This window comes from Cajanus cajan, chromosome 8, assembly GCF_000230855.2.
Source record: "Cajanus cajan strain Asha chromosome 8, NIPB_CcT2T_4, whole genome shotgun sequence".
Lineage (NCBI taxonomy): Eukaryota > Viridiplantae > Streptophyta > Magnoliopsida > Fabales > Fabaceae > Cajanus > Cajanus cajan.
In genome coordinates, this window is record NC_138524.1 from 27,276,999 (window position 1) to 27,300,824 (window position 23,826).

Here is a 23,826-nt window from a genome sequence, read left to right on the forward strand (position 1 = left end):
CCAAGAAAGAAGACAGACGAAGAAGGGTGGTAGACGGAAGGAAGAAGGCCCCGATATAAAGACAGCAACCCCAACAATAGAAGGTAGGTCCTATGCTTAAGTCCTCCAACAAGGTCCGAGGGGTCTGCTGGCGGTATGGAGAGAAAAGAGGGAGAAACAGAGACAAAAACAAGCAGTAGAAGGTGGGAGGAACGGGCCAGCCTTTACGATAAAAGAAGAAAACACCGGTTGGCTTAACAAATGTTGGGTGGGAAGGCTTGAGGACGTGACTCTATTTGATAGACTATAGGAAACTAAAATCTTTGACGAAAAAAAGGATATAAGGTTAAGATATATGGGAGATGACATGGTGCTGATATCCGGGGTAGAGGATGAAGATCTCAAAGAACCTCACTCAGAAGCTATTCGCGGTATGTGGTCACTGTTTCATTCCATACGCAGATGGACCTCGAGTTCGGCGGCTGGGAATAGATTAATTTGGGTAAGGTGTAGTGGCATCCTTATACACCTCTGGAGTCAAGATTTCTTCGCAAAAGTAACTAGTGTTTTTGGGACTCTTATTTTGTTGGACGACGACACCTTGAGTTTCAATAAACTAGATTACGCCAAATTATTGATCAAAACTTCCTCTATATTGCCAATCCAGCATTTCAATCAGATTAAAATTACGGGGTGATAATACAAATAAGAGTTATAGAGGAAGTGACAACGAACACTAGCCAGTGTAAGTGTGAGCTTTGGAGAAATGATGGTATAACCTTATCGTCGGCTGCAAGTGAATTGGCTGTTAATCTATGCTCGTCGTCCTCCGAATGCTCAGAAAAGAACACATGGCCGGAGGGGGAATGTGTAGCCATGGCGGAGAACAATCATAGCTGGAAGGAAGATGAAATATCTAATTGTTACCCAAAGGTCTTGGACCAACAGCTTACCCATGACAAAGAAGGTGGACTAGTCTATAGTCACATCGATAGAAGTAACAGTACGGAGAGTCGCATTTTGGTGAAACTAGGTGAGGAGGAGGACACAAGGATTGTACTGGAGGAAGCGGTGCAGGAAGAGGTGCATGAAATAGGAAACCTAAAGAGTGGGATGGAAGTCACTAGCTACAGAGTTAACAATACCGAGGCCAATACGAATCTTCATGGGGCCAATATAATTGCTTCAAGTGCAACGAAAGGCAATAAGCTAGTCACCTCTATTCCTCTTATTAACTCACAACAAGTGAATGGGCCTAACCCGGTCGGCCCAATTCGTATCATAGAGACGGGGCCTCACCCAATTGAAAATCTGGCCAAAGAGGAGATTAGAGGTAATCAAGGCCCACAACCTATTAGTAAACAATATAAGGTCACAGAGCAATCTAACAGTGATCAATTACAAGTGAGACGGGTACATGAGGTGAGTAGAAAAGGGAATCAGTTGAGTATGACAAAGGAGACTAGTGAATCTATTTCAAGAATGGGATGCTCCTTTGATTCGGATAATGAGAGTGCGTGGAAAATGAATAACCAAGAACATCCAAGATCAGAAACCAACAGTAGCTATAAGGGGAAGCAGCCAGCGGCAAAGATGAGGGAGGAACAAGATACGAGGGAGGAAACATCTACAGAGGTGGGAGCTGCCATTGTGCCTACAACAAACGTCAACCCTGTACGAACAATTCTCGTCGCAAGGAGAAAACAAGTATGACTAGATCTTCATTCATTCAGCAATTCTCTCTCCAATTGTGAGATTAGAAATTATAATAGAATTTTCTAGCTGAACAAAGATGTATCAGAAGCAAAGAAAATTTGGGAAATAGGAAGAGCTATGGGTCTTACCTACAATGGGGAGGAGAATAGAGCAATTCAAAAGTTGGAAGAACTAGAGGAGAGGGACCAACAAGAAAGATGGAAAACGGGTAATAAAAAACGAGAGGGGAATTTTACGGGTAATAAATGAAATTCATTTCCTTCAATGTGAGGGGTCTAGGAGGGAAGGTGAAGTGGCGTACTATTCGCAAAATGATTAGCGAACAACAGGTGGATATCTTGTGTCTACATGAAACAAAAAGGACAGAAATATCTGACAAGTTATGTGAATGGATGTGGGGTGAAGGAAGAGAAGGGGATATGGGGTGGAAAATGATCCCTACAGTTAATACAGTTGGGGGATTGCTATGTTTATGGAGTGAGGCAAAACTAGAAGTCACGGATCACTTTCAAGGCTCAGGTTTCTTAGGATTGGTGGGATTTTGGAAAGAAAAAGGGATTCAAATAGTAATCGTCAACATATATGCACCATGTGAATCCTCTCAAAAGAGACAATTATGGGGAAATCTGAAAGAAAAAAGAGAAAGAAGTAAAATAAAATGGTGGTGCTTGATGGGGGATTTTAATAGTGTAAGGAAGACTACAGAGAGAGTGGGAGTCAACGGTGGGAATGCTGGTACAATAGAGATTAGAGATTTCAACAATTTCATCTCAGATCTGGACATTGTAGAGGCTCCATTGATTAGTAGATCATTTACGTGGTACAGGCCAAATGGGAAAGCAAAAAGCAGGTTTGACAGGATTTTGGTCTCTAGAGACTGGTTTGATCAATGGCCAGGGAGTATGCAACTGGTTCTGAATAGAAATATCTCAGATCACTGTCCAATTTTGTTAAAGAACGTGGAGGAGGTGGATTGGGGACCCAAACCATTCAAATTCTTAGACTGTTGGTTGAGCGATAAAGACTTTCGATCCTTGGTGGAAAAAACATGGCTAGGGATGAATGTACAGGGGTGGGGGCATTTGTGGTTAAAGAGAAGCTCAAACAACTCAAAATCACATTGAGAGAATGGCACATACAGAAGTCAAATGACCTACAGACTCAACACAACGTTGTTTCAGGGAAAATGAATGACTTGGATAAAAAAGAAGAAGCAGTTGGATTAACATCGGAGGAAAATCTATTGAAGAGGGAGCTGCAACAAAAATTCTGGGAAGTGGCCACACGAAATGAGTCAATATTAGCACAAAAATCCAGAGTTTCTTGGTTAAAACTAGGGGATAGGAACTCAAAATTTTTCCATGGGATGGTAAATTGGAGACGGAAGAAAATTCATTAAATGGCTTGGTTGTCAATGGTAGGTGGATAGACGATCCAAAACAGGTTAAGCTTCAAGCGAAGGAATTCTTTCACAACAGATTTATGGAACAACATTGGGAGAGGCCACTTCTAGACGGTGTTCAGTTCAAACAGATTTCAGACAGGGCGAAGTGTCAATTAACAGTGGCTATAGGTACAGAGGAAATAAAAATGGCAGTTTGGGATTGTGGTAGCTCAAAGAGCCTAGGCCCAGATGGATTTAATTTCAAGTTTATCAAATCTTTCTAGGAAACTTTGAAGGGGGATATTGTGAGAATGGTGAAAGAATTTCATGCAAATGGTAAATTACCAAAAAGCAAAAACTCAAAATTTATCACGTTAATCCCTAAGGTTGATGATCCCCAATCTTTGGGTGATTATAGGCCTATTTCAATGGTTGGTTGCTTGTACAAGATTCTAGCCAAGATTTTGGCTAATAGATTGAAGAAAGTACTACCATCAGTAATCGATGATAGACAAAGTGCATTCCTAGAAGGAAGGAATTTACTACAGAGTGTGGTGATTGCAAATGAGACCCCGGATGAAGTCAAAAAGGAAAAGAAAAGTTGCATATTCTTTAAAGTGGACTGTGAGAAGGCCTATGACTCAATAAATTGGGAGTTCCTCTTATATATGTTAAAAAGGTTGGGGTTTGACGGCAAATGGATTCAATGGATACAAGTATGCTTAGAGTCAGCCCATGTTTTGGTGTTAATTAATGGTAGTCCCTTTGAGGAATTTCAAATGAATAGGGGACTCAGGCAGGGGGATCCTTTGTCGCCATTTCTCTTCACTACTGTGGTGGAAGGTCTAACTGGAATGATGAGGGAAGCTCGTAGAAAGAATCTGTTCTCAGGAGTGAAGGTTGGAGAGAAGAAGGTTGAAGTATCTATTTTACAATATGCAGACGACAATTTTTATGGGAGAAGCAATAATAAAAAATGTCATCACTATGAAGAGTATTCTAAGGTGCTTTGAATTGGTGGCTGGTCTGAAAGTGAACTTTTTCAAAAGTAGTTTTGGGGGTATAGGTGTTGAAAGGAATACGATAGATGGATTTGCACACCTACTAAATTGTAGAGTGACCCAACTACCTTTCAATTATTTGGGCATTCCGTTAGGAGAAGTGATGGACTCCTTCCACCAAGGGGATGATCAAAACATTCAATGGTGAAGAGGAGCTCCTTGCCAAGGCCAAGATGGTGACCTTAGAGGGTGGACGTTCCTTTAAGGGTGAGGCTAAGTGACGGTGGGTGTGAAGGGTGGAGTCTTGGGCGAATAGGAGAAAGGTTGGGAGGATGGTGATTTTGGGTGTTCTAGTTGGCTCTCTTCATCAAGTGGGGATGAAGGCCACTCAAGGGAACCCTAAACTCACTCTAGGGAGGAGATAGGAGAGGTAGGCCATGTAGACCTAGTGACTAAGGAGAGGATTTGAGGCAAAAATGCTCACTCAAATTCATATATTCCAAAGTATTTACATGATGCATAGCCTAGGATATTTATAGGAGTGGGAGGCATTTAGGGTTACATTTGGAGAGTGCATGGACAAAATTCACAATCCAAATGCACACCAAATGAAATGCAAATGAACCCTAGATGCAACTTGGTAGCCAAGGATGGAATCTTTGGGATTAGTTAGGCTACATCTAGGTGCATGATAAGACCATGCAACCTTTGCCCTCCACTTGGGCCTAAGCCTTTCTAACAACAAAAATAGGTCCAAGAGCCACAAAAAATATGTCTAGGTTTTGTTCCCACCCTAATCAAATACCTTAGCCCAAAAATAAAAACCTATGATCTAAAGCACCCCATAATACAAGGGTAAAATGGGAAATTAAAAAGAAAATAAATCCTATGACTAAAATACCCCAAAATACAAGGGTAAAATTGGAAATACAAGTAAAATAGATCCTATGTCTAAGATACCCCAAAGTACAAGGGTAAAAATGGAAAATCAAAGACAAGGGCAAAATAGGCATAAAGATAAATTCTAGGCTATCAAAGCTTAGGAGAGTGATTAGTGTATTTTAATCTTGAGAAGCATGTCTTCTAAGGTTTTGAATTCCCTATCCTCTTCCACTCTCCTAGCCATTGGCTTAGTGATGGGTCTCACATGAAACTGGATGGATGGTCCTCCATCATCCCCTCCTTCTTGAGAAGGATTTGACCACAAATCTTCAAGCTCAATTATTCCATTGGTACCTTCAAGAGATGTGAGACCACAATTAGGGAAAGAAACTACTTAAAACTTAGCTATGCAATCCTTAAGTACACAATTTGTTGAATGAAAGTACCAGGGGAAGGAGAGAGCCAAAGAGGCATCACCATTTTTTGAAAAAGTTATTGACCCCATGTAGTTCATTCACTAAATCATCTATCTTAGGGATTGGGTGCCTTTTATTCAATGATGGCTTTTTTAAAATAAAAAAAAAGGTGCTCATCCTCTATTTCCATATTTCTTTGGCACCAAAAAGAATGAGGATGGCACGAGGGTTAAGGTAGTTCTCTAGAACCTAGCCCTTTTTCTTCAAAGGAAAAATTCTTTTTTTCTTTTCTTTTGTTTTTGTTTTTGTTTTTGCTTTTTTCCTCATCTTTCTTAGCTTTTAATTTGAGTTGGTCCTCATTCACTTGAGAAGGTGATAGAGGACACCACACAAATTTCTTTCCCAAGTGTTGGAAACTTATTTTGTTGGTGAGGCCATCATGGATTATTTTCTTGTCAAATTGCCATGGCCTCCCAAGCAAGACATGACTAACCTCTAGTGGCACTATGTCACATAAAACTTCTTTATAATTGCCAATAGAGATTGGTATGCTTGCTTGTTGGTTAACTACAACACCTCTTTCCTCATTGATCCATTGCATTTTATAAGGTTTAGGATGAGGTTTTGTAGTTAAGGCTAGCTTATCAACCAATCTAGTACTACAACAATTAGAAGTAGACACACTATCTACAATGAGAGAACAAGTGCTTTCTAAGACCTTGCATTTTGTTTGAAACAAGTTCTCTCTTTGTGATTGGTCAATTTTACTAGATTGATTGTTAAGGAGCCTTCTAACCAACAATAAGTCTCCTTCACAAGGTAAGATTTCTTCCTCGGATTCTAAAACTTCTTCTTCATCACTTGACAATGAGGAAGTAGCTTCATCAAGGCTACTACAGTGATCTTGGCCCTTTAAAAGCATGGTTTTCTTGGTGGGACATTGTGAAGCAATGTGCCCACGGCCAAGACACTTGAAACACTTGATGTCACTTGTTTTAGTGTCTTTGGAAGATGCCTTAAAAGATGATTTTTCTTTTTCTTTTTCTTTTTCTTCCTTGGGAGAAGGTTGGGAAGAGTGGCCCTCCTTCTTAAAACTCTTGGGATAAGAGGGAGTGGAGTCTTTTCGAAAAGATTTTCTTTTAAGTTGATGCTCCAACCTTGAGCAAAGTTGAACAAGTTCATTCAAATCTCTATATGGAAAAAGTTCAACTTTGTCTCTTATCTCAAGGTTTAGACCACTTTGAAATCTAGAGATTGTGGTCCTCTCTTCCTCCCTAATCCCAGCCCACGTCATTAGCAACTCCATAGATTGCCTATATTCTTCCACACTAGAGGATCCTTGTTTCAACCTTTGAAGCTTGTCCATAAGCTCTCGATCATAGTATGGAGGAATATGCCTCCTTCTTAAGGCACTACGGAGCTCATTCCAATATTGGATTGGGGGCTCATGGTTTATTCTCCTTTCTTTTTCTAAGGAGGTCCACCAATACATAGCATGCCCTTGGAAGCTAAGGGTTGCTAAAGAAACCTTCCTATCTTCACTCACTCCATGGCAAGAGAAAAGTTGTTTAACTTTCATTTCCCAATCCAAATAATTTTCAACATTATCCTTGCCATGAAATGGGGGAAGAGTGGTGTTAGGTTCCTTATTGGAGGACTCCCTATGTCTATGTTGCCTTGGGGATCTTTGATAGTAATCATCATTGTGATGACTACTATAGAAGATATCACTTGGAGGTTGGGTATGATGCCCTTCCTCCTCATGAACACTTGAGGGTATCATATGCCTCTTGCCTTTTGAGGATTTAGGAGAAGTGACTCTTGGTCTTGAACCACTAGCCTTTCCTCCCACAATTAGCCTAGTATGCAACCTTTTTATTTCTTCATTATTTTTCTCAAATTATTTTTCTCTTTTTCTTAATTCTTCCTCTCTTTTTATATTTTCCTCTTCTTTTTTTCTTAGGTGCTGCTTTAATTGCCTAAGTTCATCCCTAATACTAGACCTAGAACTACATGAGTTATGACCATGTACACTAGAATGATCACTCATCTTTGATCAAAAAGGTTTTCACAAAGTTGTTTTCAAAAAGGTTTGAAAAAGGTTTTCACAAAGAATAAGTGATAAAAAGGTTTTCACAAATGGTTTTCAAGGTGCAAGATAGGTATAAAAAGGCCTAAGTTTACAAAGTGAACTATCAAAGGGAGGTGGACTACTAGGAATCACTTAATAATCAAGCCTTATCAAGTAAAAATCACTAAGCCTTTTCTACTTTTCTCACAAAACAATTTGGCACAAAAATAAAGTGTGTGTGTGCACGTTCCCCCTAGTAGGCAAAAGCAAACCTTCTAAACGGAAATTGAGACAAAAATAAAGTCCTAAGCAATTATACTACTAAAAGCTTTAAAACATGCAAAAGAAAAACACTTAAAGCATATACTAGTCAAAGTCCTAGGTGAAGGTTTTCAAATCACCTTCAACTACACGAACTAAAACCAAAATGAAGAGGTTTAAAAATGGCCAATTACAAACCAAGATAAAAGAAAGCAAAGGCCAAAATACAAAAGGCCGAAAATTCACAAGAAAGAAACAATTAGGAAAACAAAATTTTCAAGTCTTCAACTCCTCCAATTTGGCTCCCCTTCACAAGGAACAAACAAAGTTAGTCCTCTCCTTTGGTGTTTGCACTCTTTGAGATATGATATCCTTCTCCAAAGCACTTGGGACCTCACGGATTTAGTCTCCACTCAATCCCCCAAATAAATTTTGCTAAGGGTATCTTGGAGATAGTACTTCACCTACACTCAAAGACAACAAACCAACCAAGAACAAGAAGGAGGCCAAAGGAATAAAAACTGAAAAAGCTCAATTAAAAAGCTAAACTCAAAGAGAGATTAATGAGACAAACATAAGAATTTCAAGAAAGACAAGCAAAAATTAAGACACATTAAAAAGGCTAGCACTCAAAAGAGAAAATCCTAGAATGGCACTAGAATGGAATAAGTCTTTAAAGTTTTTGCAATTGTAAACTTAAGTCCTTTTTGGTAAAGGTCCAGCCACGGTTTTGTGTCTCAAAGAGGGTCCAATAAGGTCCAAAAATTCAGTCCAAGTCCAACTCCAATGTGCAAGGGTAATTAGGTTAAATGTCCACAAGTCTAGCAACAAATCCTTTTATTTTCTTTTGGCCTTTTTGGTCACGTTTTTTTTCAATATTTTTGTCCAGATTTTGTTTCTATTTTTCTTTTAAATGTTGCTTGGTTTTTACACTTGTGGGTGATTAAAAATGCAGCACATAAAAGAGTCAAATTTAAAGAGACAAGTGACAACACATGAGTGGGTGATGAGGCATATTGTGAGTGGAGTGTGTCTTGTACTAATTCTTTCTTTTTGTGCAGATTTTTTGTCAAAGATTCCAGCACTCACACACAAAATTTAACCACTCACACATGTGTGCAAAGGACAAAGGAATAATCATGTAATGATGTGCATGGAAAGGTGGCCAATCATGTATGTGTAGGAGGCAAATAACACATAGATTTCAATACAAATTTGGAGCATGCCAAGGACTAATCAACATGCATGAATGACTTCTAAATGGTGCAGTAAATTTTCAGCCACCTCATGGAAAAGCACATACATAAAATATTTTCATTTTTCTCATACATCAAATGGGTGCATCATACATATAGATTTTTGTCTTTTTGAGATGGGTGAGATAAACATAACTTTTGAAAAAACTTTAAAGGTAAAAAGATCAAAAAGAGATGGAAGACATGTTCTTGATGTTCATAATATATTTTTCCAGCAACAAGAGTAAATACAAAAATGGCACACAAGAACCTAAAACTCAAGAAAAATCCTAAAGCACAAAAGGAGGCTCATGAATAAGAAATGAACCATGGAGCAACATAAGAAGACATTTTTAACAAGGTTTTCATGGATGACAATGAACTCAAAGATGATGCAAACCAAGACTAAAAAAAAATGACTCAAAGAAATGGAAAGGAAGCTAGTTACCCTTGAAGATAACCTAAGCTCTTCATACCAAATGATGGACTCCTTCCACCAAGGGGATGATCAAAACATTCAATGGTGAAGAGGAGCTCCTTGCCAAGGCCAAGATGGTGACCTTAGAGGGTGGACGTTCCTTCAAGGGTGAGGCTAAGTGACGGTGGGTGTGAAGGGTGGAGTCTTGGGCGAATAGGAGAAAGGTTGGGAGAATGGTGTTTTTGGGTGTTCTAGTTGGCTCTCTTCATCAAGTGGGGATGAAGGCCACTCAAGGGAACCCTAAAATCACTCTAGGGAGGAGATAGGAGAGGTAAGCCATGTAGACCTAGTGACTAAGGAGAGGATTTGAGGCAAAAATGCTCACTCAAATTCATATATTCCAAAGTATTTACATGATGCATAGCCTAGGGTATTTATAGGAGTGGGAGGCATTTAGGGTTGCATTTGGAGAGTGCATGGACGAAATACACAATCCAAATGCACACCAAATGAAATGCAAATGAACCCTAGATGCAACTTGGTGGCCAAGGATGGAATCTTTGGGATTAGTTAGGCTACATCTAGGTGCATGATAAGACCATGCAACCTTTGCCCTCCACTTGGGCCTAAGCCTTTCTAACACCAAAAATAGGTCCAAGAGCCACAAAAAATATGTCTAGGTTTTGTTCTCACCCTAATCAAATACCTTAGCCCAAAAATAAAAACCTATGATCTAAAGCACCCCATAATACAAGGGTAAAATGGGAAATATAAAAGAAAATAAATCCTATGACTAAAATACCCCAAAATACAAGGGTAAAATTGGAAATACAAGTAAAATAGATCCTATGTCTAAGATACCCCAAAATACAAGGGTAAAAATGGAAAAATCAAAGACAAGGGCAAAATAGGCATAAAGATAAATCCTAGGCTATCAAAGCTTAGGAGAGTGATTAGTGTATTTTAATCTTGAGAAGCATGTCTTCTAAGGTTTTGAATTCCCTATCCTCTTCCACTCTCCTAGCCATTGGCTTAGTGATGGGTCTCACATGAAGCTACATGGATGGTCCTCCATCAAGAAGACCCTAGGAGAACAGAGACATGGAGTCCTATACTTAATAAGTATAACAAGAAGTTGTCTAAATGGAAACACAAATCTCTTTCCATTGCAGGGAGAGTATGCTTAATCAACTTTGTCCTAACATCTTTGCCACTCTTCTATTTCTCTTTTTTCAAAGTCCCAAAGAGTGTGGTAAAGAAAATTGTCTATATTCAGAGGAGGTTCATATGGGGTTACTAAGACGACGGAAGGAAGATATCTTGGGTGAGATGGGAAAAAGTTACAAGGCCAAAAGAGGAGGGAGGGCTTGGAATAAAAAATATTGCAACCTTTAATGTAGTTCTTCTGGCAAAGTGGAGGTGGAATCTATTTCACAAACCTAACTCAACGTGGGCACAAGTGTTGTTGTCAAAGTATGGTGATGATCGGCCTAACCTGTGCACAAGTTACGACAATGCTACGACTTCAATTTTGTGGAGGGATATGCTTAAGGCTTGTGGAGCTGACAGTGAAGACAAATGGTTTGATAATTCAAAGGATTGGAAAATGGGGGAAGGAAAGCAAACTATGTTTTGGCTGGATGGGTGGACTGGCCAAGAATGTCTAGCTGTATTATATCCCAGGTTATTCTTAATTTCCAAACAGAAACATGATACAGTTCACAAAATGGGGCAGTGGGAGGATGACACATGGGTTTGGAAGTTTAGGTGGAGGAGGGAGAGGTTTGTTTGGGAGGAAGATCAGATTTCAACACTGCTTCAGATTTTAAATACCTTCTCTATGAAGAAGTTGAAGAATGACTCTTGGAATTGGAAGCCGGAACCATCAGGAGAATTCTCAGTAAGTTCTGCTTATAAAACCTTAATGTCACAAACGTCAACTAATGGAAGACAAGAACTATTTGCATGTATGTGGAAACTAGATATACCTCCAAAAGTCTCTATGTTTGTTTGGAGATTGTTTACCAATGCTTTAGCAACCAAGGATAACCTTCTTAGGAGGAATATTTTGGTGGAACCCCAACATAGATTATGTGTATTGTGCAGCACCGATTTTGAAACTACATCACATTTGTTCTGTACATGTCCTATGGTAGTCACTATATGGAATCAATGGCTTGTATGGTTGAATTGTCCTACTCCTTGGCCTTAACTTATAGAACAACAATTTCTAGCTACTCCTGGACTACTAAAATCTACGGTACAAATTGAGCAGTGGAAGGTTGTGTGGTGTTCCACAACTTGGAGCATTTGGAATATGAGGAACCTATGTGTCTTTAAGGAAGGTCTGGTGCATAGAGATAGGTTGATGGAAGACATGTTGTTCGCTTCATGGTCCTGGTTGTCCAGTATGAACGAAAGCTTCAACTATTCCTTCTCACAATGGGTGACTAATCCAGGCCCCTGTCTTTTGTCATCATGCCATTAATTCAAGGAAAAGGAGTCAGAAGGGGAAGTGCACTACTTATCACCCAAGAAGATTCAATTATCTGATCGAGATATACATGAGGTATGTGAGGAAAATAGGACCAATGTGGAGTTAACCAACTCTAATGAGCTGAAGCTGATAATGCTGATACGGGAGGTCATACCACATCAAGTATGAAAACCAATTTGGCAACATAATGATGTCTTGATCATGGACGTGAGGGATGGTTGATTAAATGGGAGGTCAAACCGTGGTACTACGGGATTGCTGCAAGCTAGGGGGAAATAACTTTCATACAAATTAAGTTGTAAGTTTGGGTTAATTGGTAATTTATACTGGTTCAAATGTAAATTACCTATTAACCCCCATTAGGAAGGAAGAGGTAGTTATATAGGTGTGTTAAATATATTGTGTATGGGTTTATGGTACCCCTTGTACCTAACTAATATAATTATCTTTGCTATCAAAAAAAAAAAATATATATATATATATATATATATATATATATATATATAAAGAGAGATGAGAGATTCGTCTATTTTAGGAATAAGTCTATCTATACTTACTTTGTTCAATAACTTGTGTTTTACATCAAATTTCAACAATCTAACTATGGAATTTAAAGTTTTTAATACATAGATCAAGTCTGCAAATTTAAAAAAATTGAAAATCATTTTATATTTCATTTCATTAATTCAAATTGAATTAGTGAAACGAAGTATCAAATGATCTTTAATTTTTTTAAAATTTATAGGTTTAGCAAAGCATTAAGAACTTTAAATTTAACGATTGAATCGTTAAAATTTGATATAAAATATGAGTTATTAAATGAAATAATTTTAGTTATACTTATTCCTAACAGATTCCTCATCTTATATATATAATCAACATATGTATTTATATAATATTTACATGGTGATGTCTCTGATAGTGAAGTTGGACAAGTGGTCCATGGGTGGTGCATCTAAAATCACCATAGATATAATATTAAAAACAATGAATGGTTGAGATTGTGATTTAGTGAGAGAATATATTGTACACCTTCACACACAGGATAAAATTTCTAAATTTTTTACTGAAATTTTTTTTTTAAATTACCCAAAAAAAAACACGTATTACAATGACTGACGCAACTGCTTTCACTTTCAGAACGGGCCGTTCTGGAACCAGAACGGGCCGTTCTAGAACCAGAACGACCCGTTCTAGATGAAAAAATAACACAGGAATAATGCACCAGAACGGGCCGTTCTAGAAGAAAAAAAAACACGTGATAACTACACCAGAACGGGCCGTTCCGAAATCAGAACGGCCCGTTCCAGATTTAAAAATAAAATATGATTACTTAAACCAGAATGGGCCGTTCTGAATTCGGAACGGCCCGTTCTGACTACATATTTGTTTTTTTTTTTTCATTCTACTAAATCACATTTAAAATTTAAGTATAGTTTTTCAATTGAGCGAGATATGAAGCCCCTTCCTCAATGACATCAAGCATCCTATGAATAAAGGCCAAAACTAGGCCTAATAAACTTAAAACCCAAAAAGCCTTATACTAAGGCCCATAATACAAGACCAAACAATATAAACTCCTATACTGCCAAATATATGAGAAAGGTGGTCATTTATGTAAAGTCCAAGTAAAGAGAACCTTAGGCCCATCAAACCCATTGGGCTCACTAAGCTCAAAAGCAATCAAAAGTCTAAAGGCCCATGAAGCCCAAAGCTAGGCCCAATAAGCTTAAAACCCAAAAAGTCTTACACTTAGGCCCATAATACAAGACCAAACAATATAAACTCCTATACTAAAGCCCAAGTAAAGAGAACCTTAGGCCCACCAAACCCATTGGGCTCACTAAGCTCAAAAGCAATCAAAAGTCTAAAGGTCCAAGAAGCTCAAAACTAGGTCCAATAAGCTTAAAACCCAAAAAGTCATATACTAAGGCCCATAATACAAGACCAAACAATATAAACTCCTATACTACCAAATATATGAGAAAGGTGGTCATCTATGTAAAACCCAATTAAAGAGAACCTTAGGCCTATCAAACCCATTGGGCTCACTAAGCTCAAAAGCAATTAAAAGTCCAAAGGCCCATGAAGCCCAAAACTAGGCCCAATAAGCTTAAAACCCAAAAAGTCTTATACTAAGCCCATAATACAAGACCAAACAATATAAACTCCTATACTACCAAATATATGAGAAAGGTGGTCATCCGTGTAAAGCCCAAGTAAAGAGAACCTTAGGCCCACCAAATCCATTGGGCTCACTAACCTCTGAAGCAAACAAAAGCTCAAAGGCCCTTGAAGTCCAAAACTAGGCCCAATAAGCTTAAAATCCAAAAAGTCTTATACTAAGGCCCATAATACAAGACCAAACAATATAAATTCCTATACTACCAAATATATGAGAAAGGTGGTCATCTATATAAAGCCCAAGGAAAGAGAACCTTAGGCCCACCAAACCCATCAGGCTCACTAAGCTCAAAAGTAATCAAAAGTCAAAGGCCCATGAAGCCCAAAGCTAGGCCCAATAAGCTTAAAACCCAAAAGGTCTTATACTTAGGCCCATAATACAAAACCAAACAATATAAACTCCTATACTACCAAATATATGAGAAAGGTGGTCATCTATGTAAAGCCCAAGTAAAGAGAACCTTAGGCCCATCAAACGCATTGGGCTCACTAAGCTCAAAAGCAATCAAAAGTCCAAAGGCCCATGAAGCCCAAAATTAGGCCCAATAAGCTTAAAACCCAAAAAGTCTTATACTAAGGCCCATAATACAAGACCAAACAATATAAACTCCTATACTACCAAATATATGAGAAAGGTGGTCATCTATGTAAAGCCCAAGTAAAGAGAACCTTAGGCCCATCAAACCCATTGGGCTCACTAAGCTCAAAAGCAATCAAAAGTCCAAAGGCCCATGAAGCCCAAAACTAGGCCCAATAAGCTTAAAATCCAAAAAGTCTTATACTAAGGCCCATAATACAAGACCAAACAATATAAACTCCTATACTACCAAATATATGAGAAAGGTGGTCATCTATGTAAAGCCCAAGTAAAGAGAACCTTAGGCCCACCAAACCCATTAGGCTCACTAAGCTCAAAAGCAATCAAAAGTCCAAAGGCCCATGAAGCCCAAAACTTGGCCCAATAAGCATAAAACCCAAAAAATTTTATACTAAGGCCCATAATACAAGACCAAACAATATAAACTTATACTGCCAAATATATGAGAAAGGTGGTCATCTATGTAAAGTCCAAGTAAAGAGAACCTTTGGCCCACCAAACCCATTGGGCTCACTAACCTAGTTTTGTACTTCATGGGCCTTTGGGCTTTTGTTTTGGTCTTGTATTATGGGCCTTAGTATAAGACTTTTTGGGTTTTAAGCTTATTGGGCCTAGTTTTGGGCTTCATGGGCCTTTGGACTTTTGATTGCTTCTGAGCTTAGTGAGCCTAATGGATTTGGTGGGCCTAAGGTTCTCTTTACTTGGGCTTTATATAGATGACCACCTTTCTCATATATTTGGTAGTATAGGAATTTATATTGTTTGGTCTTGTATTATATGGGCCTTAGTATAAGACTTTTTGGATTTTAAGCTTATTGGGCCTAGTTTTGGACTTCATGGGCCTTTGGGCTTTTGTTTGCTTCTGAGCTTAGTGAGCCCAATGGGTTTGGTGGGTCTAGGGTTCTTTTTACTTGGGCTTTACATGGATGACCATCTTTCTCATATATTTGGTAGTATAGGAGTTTATATTGTTTGGTCTTGTATTATGGGTCTTAATATGAGACTTTTAGGGTTTTAAGCTTATTAAGCCTAGTTTTGGGCTTCATTCATAGGATGCTTGATGTGATTGAGGCAAAGAGTCTCCTATTCTCTCGTGTCTGCTAATTAGGCAGAAGGCCTTTGTCTAACTTATATTTAACGTCACATACATTAGCACCCAATGTAAATCCAAACAGAAAATGAGTATCTCTCCTCACACTAGGTGACATTTAATCAACGCCTATTGTTTGTAGCATTGACAACAAAACCACGAAAGTCTATGCACCTTAAAAGCAATTAAACTAATGTAAATCAAATTCAAAAATATTTGGTAACATCATTTTTTAAGAGGAAAATATCGAGATATAAAAGTAAAACTAACAAATTTTTGCAATAATTTATATGAGAGAAAATTATATTTATAATAGAAGATTTTGTTTGGTGTTATTTTCTAATTATAATTATAAATTTACGCATATAATTAATGTAAACATCTAATTTTAATAGAAAAATATTATCAATTGAAAAACTATACTTAAATTTTAAATATAATTTAGTAGAATGAAAAAAAAATATTATTTTGTTTAAAAAAAAAGTGCTTATGTCAAATATGAGTTAGAACGGGCCGTTCCGAATTCAGAACGGCCCGTTTTGGTTTAAGTAATGATATGTTATTTTTGAATCTGGAACGGGCCGTTCTGGTTTCGGAACGGCCCGTTCTAGTCCAGTCATCACGTGTTTTTTTTTCTTCTGGAACGGCCCGTTCTGGTGCATTATTCATGTGTTATTTTTTCATTTAGAACGGGTCAGAACGGCCCGTTCCGAAATTGACAGCAGCTCCATTAGTACTCCGTAACACGTGTTTTTTTTTTTGGGTAATTTTAAAAAAAAATTAGTAAAAAATTTGAAATTTGAATCCAGTGTGATAAGGTGCATTGGTAAACAGTAAGCTTAGATGCATCTAGTGGTAATTGTTCATGGTGTACCCATACACCACTTGGTTTGATAGTCCATAAGAGAATTTACCTATTTACATATCATTACTTTGTACCGTGCACCATTTTATATATATATATATATATATATATATATATATATATATACCAACACGCTGAACATGTTCATTTGTTTTGATTATAAGTTGAGTCTGATCATATGCACTTTTCTCTTGTTTTTTGTCAGTTGGTTTCTGTTTATTTTTTCACTTTTTATTTAATAAGAAAATATATTTATTAATATGAAATCTAAGTAGGGTACTCAAACCCAATACGAGATAAAAATCATGATCTTGTGCAGAAACTCTTTACAAAAAAACAAAGTAAAGTACATTCCCATTACTTATAAAATGATGCATCCCCTGTTGTAACCCTGCACTGCCAACTCTTGTATCCGACCCACAAATAACGCCAAATAAGAAACCAGAATGATAGTGATGTTCTTTAGCATCCTGCTACAAAATTGATCCATATTCTTTGTTCACCTTGTAAAAATCAAAATTACGAAGAAAGAGAATTACATGTCCCTTTTGAATAAAAATTGTTTTAATAAAATATATAATGTTGAGAACATAGAATTAAACATCAGAAAAAAAAAATTCATTAAAAAAGTATAAATAAAGTACATAAGTGAGTTTCACACCATAATTAACCTAAAATATTATAACATCAGATTTACAAGATTTTCTTACTTATATATTATTTAACATACTCAATTCTATTTAACGTCAGAGTTTCATTTACAATTACAAATCCATCTATAAAAAGACATGGTTAGTATAAAATGTAAAATAAATAACGTGTCAAAAATTAAAAATATACAGGTGGGGCGAAAGATCTTATCAACATCCATGATTTTGTCTAGCAAAATCTGGAGCTTCTTCTTTCATGGGACCCTTCCAAGATTTTCTGTCCCAATACGTCTCTATATAACATCATGTCCAAACTCCCTTAAGATCCCTCCAATGGTTTAAGCTTTCCTTTGTTCATTATCAGTCCAATAACCTACCCTACTCAACTAAATTTCTTCAGTTTCAACAAAATCTTTCAGCTCAAAGGGCTAATCGCACATTGACCTATTCTTCAACTTGAAGAAATGAAGGAGGGTGGTAGAAAACAAGGTGCAACGTCACCATGTGCAGCATGCAAGCTACTTCGAAGGAGATGCGCAAACGATTGTGTGTTTGCTCCTTATTTCCCTGCAGATGAGCCTCATAAGTTTGCTATTGTTCACAAGGTTTTTGGGGCTAGCAATGTCAACAAAATGCTACAGGTTCAATTCTCAGAACCCATTAATATGCTTTTAGTATATGGTCATGATATATACTTTTGTCATTTTATCATAGTAAAATACTATCCAGAAAATTAAATTTTCCAATCACTTACATTAGAGAAAAATAGGGTTGGTTGTTGCAACTTGGATTTGTCTGAACCTTCTTACAAATTATCTGCTTTTGTTAGTAAGATAGGTTACACACTTTTTAAAAGAAGTGTTATATTAAAACATTATACACAATTCTGAATGACTTCACTTATGCAACATTTATATATGGTAAAACATAATAGCTAAAGTACATGATAACAAAAAAACAAAAAGAATTGGGCAAAGAAGCTGCAGCTACAAATTTGGTCTCAAACACTAATCACCATTGCCCTTTACCCCATGAGGAACATGTCTGTGTTTTGGTGAAATTTGCAAAAGATACAAAAATATAATTTACTTGGATTTAGAATCTTTGATTTGAAAAATGATTTTGTGAGTTTGGGAGATGAAAAATGGCGTTGAGCACTTTCACTATTAAACAAAGAAATCATGGGCATAGAAGTCCCACTTGCAAGATCATAGCAGCTTTGCTAAAAGTAGGTATTATATTAGGAAGAATCTGATCACCACGGTTAACATAACATACACATGTCATATGCTAATCAGAAAAAGAGAGGAAAAAAAAAACATATAGACACTAACACTGGCCCATCATCAAGCAGATTATTTTCATGTATTTTATGCAATATACTTTCATTATATAACGTCTATTAGAGAACTAAAATCTGTCTAGGGTTTTTTATTTATCTGCTGCTGTAATTAAATAAGAACACAAATGACACTAGTAATTAATAAATTGTTATTATTTGCTTAAGGCCTCTAATCGTTTAATAAATTATTGTTATTTCCTTAGCATCTGGCTGATTTAATGATCCAGATTCCAGAGTCTTTATATGTTCCTTCCTTGACATGTTAACCTTACAAATATAGCAATTATAATGAAAGGACTTCTTTGTTCTTTTGTTTCCTTTTCCCACCTTTACTTGCTTAATAGTGGCTAATTACAGTTGAAGACCACACGGTCCCAGCTTCAAAGTATTTTTTAACCTTGGTGTTATTATCAAATTTAGGGTTTAAGATTTAATGATTATTAAAAGCTGTTAATGCATAGAAGATAAAAAAAAATAAAAATAAAAATAAAAATTAATAATTTATTTTATATTTAAAGTTAGAATTTAAATTCTAAAAAAATCTGATTAAGACTTAAGTCATGGTTGCAATTAATGTCGACTAATATTGGTTTCTTCGGCCTAAATTTAACTGCATGATACTTGATCTTCTTTATTAAAGTAAGATCCTATATAGGCTGCTAGAAGTACATCATATGATCCCTTAGCACATATATAGAAGAAAATGTATTATGTATATATAAATTTCATTTATAATTACTACTAAAAAAATATATATTATACAAAAATATATATCTTATAATCATACAATATTTATTGTTAAAAATATTTTTTATCTATATTATAAATATAATATATTAATATATTATTAAAAAAGTATTGATATATTATAATAATAATATATGTAATATATATTGTTGAATCTATTTAAAATCAACAATAAAATTATCTCAATTATATATCAAATATATTTATATTTATATATTATATCTATTTTTTTATCTAATATTTCATATAGTAATTGAAAGCCACACATGGTGTTAAGAAGATAATAAAAGTGGGAAAAGACATGTTGCTGGTACATGATTAGTATTGGTCATGTACTGCAATTTGTATAGCTTCTTTAGCTTTTTCAGTCTTGAGTCGGGTAATCAATGTTATTTTAGAAAGAAAAAAAAGGTTCATTGCGTTCACCTTTTCTCTTTTATCTTTAAAATCATGGGTTACATTGACAGAGACGGCTTCTATGTCCCAAAGTGATGTTGATTCCCCAGATCAACATATTTCAAATAGTAATTAAATTAATGATATATGGAATGTTATTTTGTAAGCATGACACCTTGATGACATAGCAGCATCTCTTTCTTTGCTGGTGTAACATATATTAGCAAATTATTTTATAAAGGTGAAGTTCGATAGTTAAGAATATAATAGGATCGAATATAATATATAGATTATTTTTATTATTATTTTAATACACATTAAAAAAATCAACTAAAATTAAAAAGGCAGTACATTTCGATTTTATTGTTATAAATTAATGAGAATCGAATCAAATAAACTAATTCTTTTCATTATATTCATATACCAAATGCTATCAAAGTAAATATAAAAATAAAATAAAATTTATCGTGTCCTTAATATCATTTTCATTAATTAGTTCATTAATTAAATTTTTACATTTATATTGTTATTTAAAATTGCAATACATATTAAAAGATATTATATATTATTAGAAAACATTCATGTTCCATAATTGGATTGAAAATTTTGATGTTAAAACTAAATATTATATTATATTTTTGCTAAAAATGTAATATCGAACAATATTAAAATTGATTAAACATACATATAGCATATATAATAACATATAAATAATATTCGTCAATTTAGCAATATTAGAAAAATATTGTTAACTTACGAGTAAATATTTTTAATATATTTTTGTGACATTTTATTAAATGTTAAATAAAATTTATATTGTTAAAGAATTTTAACATTTTATAAATTAATGATAATATTTTAAAAAATGTTATCAAAGTATTATTTTGTAATATTTTAATAATATTGTTAAGTTTTTGTAAATTTTATAAAATGATAATTAGATTGTATTGTCACTTATATTTTATAATATTTGTCTACAAGTTTTTTAAGACTTAAGATATTCTAAATTTTTTTAAGAAGAGAAGGTATCATAAGTTAGTCACCACTAAATTTATATAATATATCAAAGTTTATTTATCTTATATTTTATTGTATAATTATATATACTCTTTATATATCACTTTTTTATTCTATGTGAGACTTTAATTTACGAAATAATTAGAGATAAAAGAAATATATTTTTTATATATCATTCTTTTACTCGATGTATAACTTAATTTTGAAAGAAAATTATAAAAAAATAATATTAAGATAAAAAAAATGTTACTTTATTTATAGTATATTTTTTTAAAAATATATTACAATAACTTATTAACTTCATTTATAGTAACATTTTAATAAATATAAATAATTAAATTTTGTTAAAAATGTTAAATGTAAGAGTGCATAACCAAAATTTATCTACTATATATTCATAAAATTGATGGTGGTAAACACTAATTTATATAATATTTCGGTGTCCATATTGTTTTTACCTTTTCACTCCTTAATTAATTTATTTAACAACTTTTATATAATTTAACTAATTTGTTTAATTAACTACTTCACTACTCTAAAGCTAACCACATATATTTTTTTTAATTTTATCATTTATATTTTATTTTACTCTTTTTTTTATGTCGAGAGAGAGAGTCTCACTTTCACTATTCAAGATATAAAATGGCTAGTTGATTTTCCATAATTTGTTTTATCCATCAAACCCGTATCAAAAAGTTATAATAGCTCACATACTTTAATTATCTATCCCAATTATACTCGATTAATATTTTAGTCACATTTACATTCACGCATATCATAATAACTTACAGAATGTGATATATAACTTTTTTAGACAAATTAAATTCAATAAAATAAATGTTACATGTGGTGGTGACATATATAAAGTGTTTACTATATATATAATATCTACAAGTATAAATTTATTTTACATATATCTATACATAATTTTAATGTTGATTTGTAATAAAATTCAACAATATAAATTATTTATCATTATAGTCTATATCAATACTTTTTAATAATATACTGATATATATTATATTTTATAATATAGATAAAAATAATTTTTAATGACGAGTATTATGTCATTTTAGAATTTATTACTACAAGATAATTTTTCTTTTAGTAATTCTATATTCACCTCACAATTAGGGATGGCAACGGGGCCAGGCGGGTACGGGTTTCATGATACCCGTCCCCGTCCCCGCGACTGAAACCCATACCCGTTCCCGTCCCCATACCTGTCGGGTATGTAAATTTTGTCTCATCCCCGTCCCCGTCGGGTATCGGGTATACCCGTACCCGTACCCGTACTCGTAAAAAAAATAATTTTTTTTTAAATTATCCAATGCATCTCTATGTTGAATCTATAAGATTGGCATGAACACAAACAACATTGAGAAGCAAATAATATAGAAATAGGTACATGCATCTCTATGTTGAATCTATAAGAGTGGCATGAACACAAACAACATTGAGAAGCAAATAATATAGAAATAGGTACAGGAGGAAATGTCATGGTAGGTTTTTCGTTAAACTAAAAATCAAATAAATAAAAGTTAGAAGTATTCAACAATCTGGATCCTATTCGAAAAGCAAAACCCCGATTGAAGATGCAAGGATCTGCCTGAACGGCGACGGCCACGCGGGCGAGGTTAGCGTGGCTGCGGTGCACCGCGGCGGCGAAGCGTGGGAGGGAGGAGAGGCAAAGGTCCGGGTATAGCGTGGTGTTGCGGATGAAGTCGATGTCGTCGGAAGCGTCGGGTGCGGCGGTGGCGGATGGGGTGAAATGGGAGAAGGTGACTGTGAATGTGAAGAGTAAGAGAGAGAAGCGGAAAGGGGTTGTTGTCTGGACTGCGAATCAGATTTGAAAAATTGAAACCCTAACCTAAGTGTTTGCTTGCTCATCGTGACGTTTAGATTTTACAATAATATTTAAAATGTTAATTTTTTTAAAATAATTAAACCGGGGATGGATATTTAACCGGGGACGGGGACGGGGCGGGTTAGTATATACCCGACCCCGTACCCGTACCCGATTTTTTTTATCGGGTTTTACCCATACCCGTACCCGTACCCGGTCAAAGCGGGTATTCCCCGTCAAAGTCGGGACGGGTTCGGGTATTACCCACGGGTACGGGTTTATTTGTCATCCTTACTCACAATATGTTCAAAAGATTATTATCCATAATCATTAAGATTAGCTTAGTAATAAAGATTCAGACACTATATACTCATTTTAAATTTAAACTTTATTATTATCATTCTTATGTATAAACATATAAGAATATATAAAAGTAATATGATTATTATCTTAAAGTCCCTAACACATGCATTACCTATGGGAAGTCGCTCAAAACTTCGATCTCTTTGCGTCTATAAGACTAGTTTATAACTTCTATACAAGTTGTTTTAATTCTTTCAGCTACTTTTACAAAATATCAATTTGAGATTCTAAATAAGTTTTCCATGTGAAAATTGGCAGGAATTACCTGAGCAACAACGTAGTGATGCTGTTAGTGCAATGGTTTATGAAGCGAATGCAAGGGTTATGGACCCTGTGTATGGATGCGTGGGAGCCATATCCTCTCTTCAGCAACAAGTTGATGAGTTACAAACCCAGTTGGCACTAGCACAAGCAGAGGTTGTGCACATGAGAATGTGCCACGTGTCAACTTCATCTGATCAACACAAACCAGCCTCCAATACATCCTCAGAGAACTTGTCCCCATCAAGTAGGCTCGCCAAGTCTCTATTTGACATGGACATGGTCGTTGATCAGCCAAACATGGGGGAGTCATTGTGGTCATGTTAGGTAATTAGTTTATTATTATTATGACAAAACTTAAGTATAATTCTTTATATATATAGTTGGTGTTGTTTTTCGATTAAAATTAGAGTTTTGTTTCAATAATATGTACAAGTGTATGTTAATGAAATTTTTATATTAAATTCAAGTGTATAATACCAAAGCAAAACTCAAATTTTGATAAAAAAAAATAACACCAATTATACTTGCACTTAAGAAATTATACTTAAATTTTGTTATTATTATTATTATTATTATTGGAGTGGACAAAATGGGCATGTCTAGC

At 35.2% G+C, this 23,826-nt stretch overlaps 2 protein-coding genes across 2 annotated transcripts; both read left to right on the forward strand.

The window, feature by feature from the left end:
* Window positions 1–2,006: 2,006 nt before the first annotated feature.
* Window positions 2,007–12,028, forward strand: LOC145950369 (uncharacterized). The gene is made up of 7 exons (XM_083061458.1): window positions 2,007–2,700; window positions 2,877–3,021; window positions 3,117–3,268; window positions 3,364–3,415; window positions 3,498–3,999; window positions 10,778–11,263; window positions 11,858–12,028. Exons 1-7 carry the CDS (start codon window positions 2,007–2,009, stop codon window positions 12,026–12,028), a joined length of 2,202 nt encoding a protein of 733 aa, XP_082917584.1.
* A 5,407-nt stretch (window positions 12,029–17,435) lies between these two features.
* On the forward strand, window positions 17,436–23,624 carry LOC109811748 (LOB domain-containing protein 4). Its single transcript, XM_083062782.1, has 2 exons — window positions 17,436–17,888; window positions 23,217–23,624. The coding sequence occupies exons 1-2, from the start codon at window positions 17,712–17,714 to the stop codon at window positions 23,544–23,546; spliced, it is 507 nt and encodes a 168-aa protein (XP_082918908.1). The 5' UTR covers window positions 17,436–17,711; the 3' UTR covers window positions 23,547–23,624.
* The last annotated feature ends 202 nt before the right edge of the window (window positions 23,625–23,826 follow it).